General features: G+C 48.9%; 1 protein-coding gene across 9 annotated transcripts in view; it reads left to right on the top strand.

Moving 5' to 3' along the window:
- Positions 1–521: 521 nt before the first annotated feature.
- TCAIM (T cell activation inhibitor, mitochondrial) overlaps positions 522–9,197 on the top strand; it is a 39,760-nt gene continuing 31,084 nt past the window's right edge. For 4 of the 9 annotated variants that reach the window (XR_014773994.1, XR_014773995.1, XM_084754784.1 and 1 more), the window contains exons 1-2: positions 3,989–5,611; positions 7,064–7,196. Coding sequence is in view for 7 of the 9 variants with exons in the window: in XM_084754784.1 (XP_084610910.1) it covers positions 5,532–5,611; positions 7,064–7,196 (213 nt within the window). In the remaining 2 variants the exon portion in view is untranslated. Of the gene's footprint in view, positions 649–3,887; positions 3,958–3,987; positions 5,612–7,063; positions 7,197–9,197 lie in introns of those variants that run through there. The other 5 variants (XM_084754788.1, XM_084754786.1, XM_084754787.1 and 2 more) reach the window with 3 other exon arrangements.

Raw genomic sequence — 9,197 nt, 5'->3', positions numbered from 1 at the left:
AGAGGTGCGGACCGGGGAAGGTGGGACTGGGGTTGGCGCCTGGAGCCTGTCAGCCGAGCCAAGGGAGCCACAGCAAAGAGACCAGTTACCATTCCAGCCTCTGCACTTCAGAGCTGCAGGCGTGACATAAAGTAAAAAGCCCATGCTGACCGAGAGCACAACATTTAAAAACAGCCTAGTAGCGAGGCGTGGGGGGGCGGGGGGGGAGCGGGTGTCACGCCTGTAACCGCAGCACTGCGGAGGCTGAGCAGCACTGCCGCAAGTTCAAGGCCAACGTCCGTCCGTTACAGTGTGAGACACTGTCTCAGATAATAACGAGTAAATCCAGATGAGGCTTGAGGCAAAGTCAAGTGGGGAAAGCAAGCCAGCGGCACCTGGGGAGCCGACCCGCACTACCAACGGCTGCCCCGCGAGGACCTGAGTCAGCTGAGCGCCGGGATCGGCCCCGCCCCTCCCGCCCCTCCCGCCCCCCCCCCCGGGCCGCGGACCGCGCATGCGCGCGTCGGCCCCGCCCCCGGCCCCTCCTCTGTACTTTTGTTCGCCGTCCTCCCACCTGCCCGCTAGTCTTCCTTCTCCCTCAGGCCTAGCGGGCGCCAAGACCCGGCTGGTGCCTCCCGCAGCCCCCGGCGGCATCCCGCAGGCGGCGGGGTAAGGACACGACCGCGCGGCTTCGAAGCGGGGAGGGAGGGAGCCGCGGCCAGCGAGCGCGGTTGGCTCCCGCGGCCTGCGTGCCTGCCGCCCCGGCCGACGGGCTCCTGGGGCGGCTGCGAGGCTTTCCCTGCGGCCTCGGCCTGTGAGTGCCAGGGGCGGCCGGGAGCTGGCTGTAGAGAGGCCGGCGTGGGCCTTGCGCCGAGCGCCACCGCCAGCACCTGCCCCCTCCCCCCGCCCCCCAGTTCACCTCTAGACCTGTAGTCAGACTCCTAGCCCACGAGGTGGTGCACTACACCACTGAAGAGCCTTAACCGGCTTGCTAATGCGTTCAAGAGTGGATCTGAGGGTGTAGAATAAAGGAAACTGGACCAGGCCGAGCTTATCGGTATAGTATAATATAGAACTCAGAGTTTTTAAAAGGTGTCATCAAAAGGTTGGTTGGTTGGTTGGCCGGCTGGCACCTGTCTAAAGGTGGCCTAGTGGAAAAGACCTGGAGATGCCTGACAGCTCTTAGTGTTGATGAAGGGATTTTAAGGGCAGGGACGTTGCAGTGCTAGACTAGGTGTGTTGAAAAAACTCCAGCCTTCCATACAGCTCCGTGTAGAGGAATGTTAATCCAGACCATGACTGCCCCAGCAAGAAACCACATCCGAGGTCTGTGGGACCCAGCTGGAATACAGAGGCAAGCTGATCCCTGAGTTCTGTTGAGACAGTTCAGTTGGGAGAGAGTTGAGGAGGCAGTGCAGTGGCGTTGAGTTTGTGGCAGTTCGTTTGTGGAATTTGCAGACTGTTTTCACCAGGAGAGTTTTATAGAGAAAGGGTTGACGAGAGAACCAGCCAGAGAACGAGGAGCCAGAAGATTAGAACAGGGTGCCAGAGTTACTCTGAGGCCAAGCAGAGCAGTTCAGTGAGAAACTGAGAGAAGGCTGATTGACTCAGCTTGGAGAGCAAAACAGCTGAGATGAACCAACAGCCAGAATTTACAAAGAGCTAGAAAGGGTGAGCTTATTGAGCAGTGAGTCTCGGAAGCTGAAAACATTCTAGGCCTAGGTTAGATTGTACGGAGGCTAGAAGCTTCCAGGACTAGGCCTGGGTTAGCAGGAGGAGGCAGTCAGCCTCCTGGACACTGATTACATCCAGTGAATAAAAGATACTTTAACAGGGAAGGCCCAGCGGCAAGCCCTACACTAATGCTATGCAATGCAATATGATTTGAGGGCAACGGCAGGTTTGGAGCTTTATCATAGCTTGTGCCAGGTCTATTGGCACATTTGGATGAATTAAACTAAGTGTATTTAATTGGACCCTGGAGTGTAGCACCAAGGCCTGTGTATCGGCGAGGATGGACCATAAGTGCCTGTATCCATCTTGAAACTAGTGCTCTTTCCTGTATCTTTGACCATCAAGTAGTTGTGAGCTGGGCATAGTGGTTCACACCTGTAACCCCAGCACTCGGGAGGGAGGCAGAGGCCGGCGAACTCTTGAGTTTCCAGCCTGGTCTACAAAGCCAGGACAACCAGGACTACAAGAGAAACCCCTGTCTCGGAAACCACCCCCTACCCCCCCCCCCAAAAAAGTAGTGCTTATGATTTAAATCTCCAGCAAGATACCAGGAAAGCGAAAAATTAAAAAATAAAAAATAAATAAATAAAGCCTTGTTATCCAGTCAGGTGATGGTGATGGCTCCTTTAATCCCAGCACTCAGGCAGAGGCAGGTAGATCTCTGAATCTGAGGCCAGCCTGGTCAATAGAGTGAGTCCCCTCCACACAGCCAAGACTTGTTACACAGAGAAATCCTGGCTCCAAAAACAAACTTGTTAGCCTGATTTATCTAACCATGTTTCCTGACTTTGTTCCTTTTGTTTACTTTTTGCCCTACTCTAAGCAGGAAGCCTAAAAGCAAGGGGGGAGGGGGGAAAGCCTGGTGCCTGGGTGAGAGGGTGCACACGTTCAATCCCAGCACCCCAGAGGCAGAAGCAGGCAGATCTCTCTGAGGTGGATGCTAGCCTGGTCTACATAGTGAGCTCCAGGCCAGCCAAGTCTGCCAAGTGAGATCTGTCTCCAAAAACAAACAAAAAACTTCCAGGGATATTTTTTTTCTAAAACTTTACAGGATAGTTACAAAGGGAAATTGTAAAGTGAAAGAGTGTGCTGTCAACTTAGTTGAAATAAGTTACTTTCAAATACAGACTGTGCCAAGAGGCCAAAGCTCGAGAAGAGCCCTGTTTGACAAGCTCTGAGCTTGTCCATAGTAGTGGGCAGAGGCGTCTGGATCTACATAGCAAGTTGCAGGCCAGCCTGAGCTACTTAGTGAAGAGCTGCAGACATCCAGGGAGGAAGGAGAAGGAATAGAACAGAAAACAGTATCACGATTAAGTAGATTCAAGCAGTCGTTTGTATTTGTTTGTAAATGAGTTTTGTCCTCCCACACCTACCATCTGTCCAGGGAGCAGACCATTCCTTGGGACGGGGCTTTCCATGGCATCTTTCCCCCACTGTAGGTGCAGCCCAAGGAAGTCTCCCTGCTCTGCTCAGGTCTAAGTCTTTTCACCTGCTGTCTTTGTTTTATGGTTCTCTGCCCCTACCTCATGACTATAGTTCCAGTGAAAACAACAATTGTCTTTACTCTTAGTGCTTTACCTGAACATAGTTACTCAATAGGTGTTGAGTAAATGCCTATTGATAAGGTGGTGAATTGACCCAGCATGCCTTCTAAGTCTGATTAGACCGAGTCTTTAGTCACTCTGTCGCATGGCTGGAGTTTTCTCTGAAGGGAAGGGTAGTGTATTCTGTGGACTGCAGCTGACGTGGCTACACTAGGCTTTTGGAGCTAGTGTCACTAGCACACCACAGCACCCAGTCCACATTCTGAAAGTGCATCTCCAATCCTTGGACAGTCTTTGATTCTCTGTGTAGCTTCCGCAGCAGTGGGAGAGACAGGCCCTTGTGTTATCTGGACAGATGGAGTTCTTCCAGGGATTTTACTCGGTTGCCTCCTGCTACTGTGCCTTCCCCGCCTAGAGCTGAGTCTACCCACGGTGGGCAGACGGGTTGTTTTTTATTTTTATTTTTCCACAGCAACAGAAAAGTAGGTAAATAGGTCCTCGCAGGTGTAGTTTGTAATGTGTTATTAGGTTAATCCCTGACACTTCACTTTGGGGGTGGTAACATCATAGCAAAATGTTGTCAATCTCACATCCCACTTGTTCCATTCTTCTGTTTGCTTAATCTGTTAGGCAGTTAATGGATGCTTGGAATTTGGCGTGCATATTCAGAAATGTTCTGCCACCTGAGGCCTTTGAGAAGGTAAGCTCTGTGGTCCACTCTGTGTATTGAACCAATTGCAACTTGTTTTTCAGGTCTCATTTTATGGTTTTAGGCAGGAACAAGAAGAAAGAAAGCAAACTCACATTGAGCAGCCAAATTGTGTAAGGGCAGGAGATAACAGATCCTAACAGAACCGTTCTGTATGAAAGATTAAACCACCCCAGCACGGTGCTATGTTCCCAGCCAACAGAGCTCATAGCTTGATGTTTAGAGTTTAAAAGGAAACAGCTACGATAACGCAGGTTCCTCCTGCTGCTGCTGCACAGGAGACGTGCACAGTTACACAAGTACATGCAGCTTGCTAGGTGGGGTTGTGGCACAGGAGAATACCAAAGATCATGGGGTTTCACTGAGGTTTCCTGGGAGGGATGCTGAGACAGTCTCACAGAGCCCAGGCTAGCCTCGCATTCATTATATAGCCATGGCTAGTCCTGAATTCCTGATCCTCCCTTTTCCACTCCACTGGAACTACAGACTTCTGTCCCCACACTCGACTCAGCTTTTATGAAGAGTAGTTGAGAGCAAGTTGGAAGCATTAATTAAGAAATAATTACTGAGGCTCTTAAATATAAGACTCAAAACCATGTCAGAACTGTGGAAGCCATCAAAAGTGTTTGTATAAGAAATGAAATTGCTGCCTTCTACCCTTCGCTTTGGCGGTTTCCTCACTGGCTGCAGCAGTCAGGAGAGCAGGCCCTGCACCTCCCCTGGCCCACAGAGTAGAGCTCGCCCAGGTGGTGAAGACACAGGTGAGCTGGCCCCCCAAGGACATGAGAGCAGGAAATCTGACCCTGCCTGCTGCAGCAGTGGGTGATCTAGCAGGGGCAGTCCTGAAGAGCTCACCCTGGTGGTGCGGGAGCAGGTGAGCTGGCGGGCCAGCCATCTCAGCTCCCTCCCAGGCCCAGAGCCAGGGCTTTGAGCTGGCCCACCCCAACGTCTACCCCATCTATGATCTGCTGGAGGCCATGAAGGGCCCGGTCCTGCAGACCCAGCGCTGCAGGACCTCCACCACACAGGGCTACAGCAGGTTGCCTAGAGGAGTCCCAGTAAGGACCCAGTGTTGATGGTGTAACAGGAGCCAGAGGCCTCAGAATAGACCAGTGACTCACTGCAGTGAACATTTGCACGTAAAGCTGGGTGGACAAGAGGGTGTGCTGTGTGGCACACCGTGACACACTGCAGCCTCCACAGCACGATTCTTTCACAGTTGTCTTTTATTGGGGGGCAGCGGTTGTGAGGGCAGAGGGCAGATATGAACAGACAGGGAGATGAGTGGGATTGGGGTGCATGATGTGAAATTCACTAAGAATCAATAAAAAGTTTTAAAATAATAAAATTTAAGAAAGCAACAAAAGAAAGATGGAGTGGCATGGTTTGGGGAGAGAGGCAGGCAGACTAGTGAGGAGGCTGTGCGGCTGCGTCGGTGACGGAGTGTGCTAGCAAAGCGAGCAGGGGACCAGTTTCCGGGGGGCAGCGTGCAGTTGCCAGCTGACTTGAGGACGGGTCTGAGTGGTGCCTCGTTGGGTTTTGTGCTTCGGCAGCGCTGAGAAAGGATGTTGCGCCACAGAATCGAAATAGCAGCGAGAAGCTCGGGATCCCAGTGCTCCCAGAGGCCAAAGTGGGAAGAACTCAAGTTTGAGAGTATCTAGGGATAAGTTTAAAAACCGGGGTGAGGGGGGCATTGACTAAAGGTTAAATTGTCAGTTCCTTTTGCAGTCTGTCTGCCTGAGACAGGTTCTCACTATGTGTCACTGGCTGGGGATCAGACTCAGATTTTTTTACATAGCACGTTACCAACTGTGCCATATCTCCAGCCTTCCTTTTCTTCTTATTCATATACCCCTGCTATGATACTTAGTGGACCGTCTGTAAACTTACTTTATAAAAGGATCAATGGCAATTGAGTTGTAATCGGAATAAATTAATAAAAATTTAAAAAATAAAAGGATCAAATGCATGCAGAAATAAAACATTAGTTAACCTGAAAATATACTGGAGTTTTCCAGACTGTTAAGAAATCTTCTGTAGGGGCTGGGGAGATGGCTCAGTGGTTAAGAGCACTGGTTGAACTTCCAGAGTTCCTGAGTTCAATTCCCAGCAACCACATGGTGGCTCACAGCCATCTATAATGTGATCTGATGCCCTCTTCTGGTCTGCAGGTATAGATGCAGGCAGAACACTGTACATAATAAATAAATAACTCAACACAAAAAAAAAAAAAGAAAAAGAAAAAAAACTTCCATAGGCTGGAGGGATGGCCCAGAGGTTAAAAGCTCATGCTGTTTTTGCAGAGTCTGAGTTCAGTTCCTGGCACCCACAATTATGATCATAATTGTTTATAGGTATCCAGTGAACTGTTTTAGTCTCTACAGACACCTGTGCATATTTGACATTCAGTCACACACACAAATACACATAAAGAAAAATAATAAAAATCAATACTTAAAAAGTAAATCTTCAAATTAATTCTTGAATCTCTACCATTTTCGCAGTATAAAGCATTTCCAAAGACTCAGCATATCTGGTAGATTGCAAAGCATGCCCAACACTTAGAGACTTCTAATTAGAATAATTAGAATGGAAAATATAAATTGCAGTATTCAAGGAATTGTCCCCCAAGAATCAAGTCATTTCTTTTGTACTAAAAACTGTAGTGTTATTCCTATTGAAGAAAATAAACAGTACTTCAAGAACATCCCAGGCAGTTTAAGACACAGTTTCAGAGTGAGAGTGTCAAGTTGTTGGATTAGAACCCTGTTACCACTCTGGTAATGTGGAAACTGAAGGACATCGTCCTCTTTATCCCGAGAGCCTCAGGGTAGTCTCCGCTGCACAGGAAAACAACTCCAGGGAGACAGACGCCATCTGCAGTGAAGCCAGCTCCCGGAGAGAGCTGTGGAGGGGTGGTAGTACCCTCCTCACTGCTGCTCACGCTGCCCTAGGGGAGCCTGCCACCCGTTCAGGCAGCGGACCAGTTTCTGTCTTGTTGCTGTGGTTGTCCCTGTGGTACTTTTAGGCTGGCTGTCGCCTCCTGCATGGTGCATGTGTGCGTGTCACGGAGTAGTAACCCCTGTGTCTCCGACAGGTTCTGCCAGAAGACCCTCCCTCACTGGGTTCTTCACTCGAGAGCTTTATCAGGAGCAGAAGCCGTCAATGCCTTGAGGCCTTTCTACTTTGCAGTTCATCCTGATTTCTTTGGACAGTACCCCAGGGAAAGGGTAAGCAACTCTTTTTTAACTTGTCTACATGTTTACTTGATTTACCTTTGAGACAACATAATGCACAAAGTTCTGTAAGTTTGGATTATTCTGTCATGGTAATGTTTGGCATAAAAGCAATACTAACTTGAAAAAATAAGTTTCAAATTAATAAATTTAGTGAATGTTTGTAACGTCAGAAGTTGAAAACTTGTTTATCAAAGCTGTCGTTATTTATATAATCAATAAACTTGCCGCACAGATTCAGGAGTATACTAACGGTGTTTTCTCTGCTAGCTTTTGGAGTTCAGTGGGAGCTTAAGAGAACAAAGCCTCCCGTCACCTGATGGAGCCTTTCTTCCGAGCATGCCCTAGACAGATTTTCCCGCGCGCTGTGTGCCGCCTGCTTCATCCTCAGGGGTGAAAGCTGAAAGAACCCTGGGCAAACTCAGAACCATCCGTGTGTTTAACATTAGATAATGCTGCAGAGCTGAGTGCGCTAGAGTTATTTCATTGGTCCCTTTGTTTTCGTTAGCATTGATCCCTGATTTAACCTGAAACAGTAAATCCTGGGTACCAGGCTCAAGTACACAGTGCTGCTCAGTAGCACACTCATGCTGGGCATGAAGGCCTGGCTGTAATCTGCACTATGTAGCAGCCAAGGGCTTGCCCTCTGCCAGCCATTCTGCCGTAGTGACCTTGAGTTCCGGGTTCTAGGAATCCTGGTCAGCCTCTGAGCCTGAGTGTGGTCTTGGGGACTCCCCTCACCTGGTGCTTTGAGTCTGAGCGAGCTCACGCTCTGCCAAGCCTTTGTGCTCGCTGCTCCCTCACCTTGGACTGTCTGCCTGTCAGCCTCTCCCAGGATCTTACTTTTTAATCTTTCCTCCCCTTGCCTGTCAGTATTTTCTACACATCTGTTTTCCATCCCTTGTGCTCTGGCTCCTTATTCATCAGGCTCTGCTGACTGTTACCCACTCTTCCCTGGCTCACCAGAAGCTTCCCTCTGCTGGGGACAGACTCAAGGCTCCAGATGCTTGCAGCATCCTACCGCACATCCCTGGCTTCACACTGGCACACTGCTGTGGTTCTTTTCCTTTTAATACTCTAATTTTAAACTATAGGATATTGTAGCCGGGCGTGATGGCTCTCGCCTGTAATCTCAGCACTCGGGAGGCAGAGGCAGGTGGATCGCTGTGAGTTCGAGGCCAGCCTGGTCTACAAAGTGAGTCCAGGATAGCTGAGGCTACACAGAGAAACCCTGTCTCGGAAAAAAAAAAAAAAGTATGGGATATTAATAGATTTTAAAAATTCAGAGCTAAATGCGAAGTTCACTTAAAAAATAATCTGAGTCTGGCCTGGCTTCCCTCTGGCCCTTTCTTCTTCGTGTCTTAACAGTCATTTTTTTTTTTAAAGATGACTTTGAACGCTTTTTTTTTTTAAGATTTATTTATTATTTACACAGTATTCTGCCCACATGTGTGCCTGCCCACCACAAGAAGACACCAGATCTCATTACAGGTGGTTGTGAGCCACCATGTGGTTGCTGGGAATTGAACTCGGGACCTTCGGAAGAGCAGACGGTGCTCTTAACCTCTGAGCCATCTTTCCAGCCCCTCTTTTTTTTTTTTTTTTTTTAAGATTTATTTCTTTATTACGTACACAGTGCTCTGCCTGCATGTATATCTGCAGGCCAGAGGAGGGCATCAGATCACAGTATAGATGGTTGTGAGCCACCATGTGGTTGCTGGGAATTGAACTCAGGACCTCTGGAAGAGCAATCAGTGCTCTTAACCACTGAGCCATCTCTCCAGCCCCAACAGTCATTTTTTTTTTAACTTCCAAGTTATGTTTTCATCATTTCTTTTGGCAAAGTAAAAACATCAAAAGTAACTTTGAGGATTTCAGTTTTATTCGGGGTAGATGTTGGGTTCGGTTTTTGGTCTTGAGTCAGGGTGTCACTATGTGGCTCAGGCTACCCTCAACCTCAAGACAGTCCTCCTCCGGCCTTAGCTTCCCAAACAC

This window comes from Acomys minous (genome assembly GCF_964271855.1).
Source record: "Acomys minous genome assembly, chromosome: 13".
Lineage (NCBI taxonomy): Eukaryota > Metazoa > Chordata > Mammalia > Rodentia > Muridae > Acomys > Acomys minous.
Note: the sequence above shows the minus strand (reverse complement) of the source record. Positions and strands in the feature narration are given on the sequence as shown.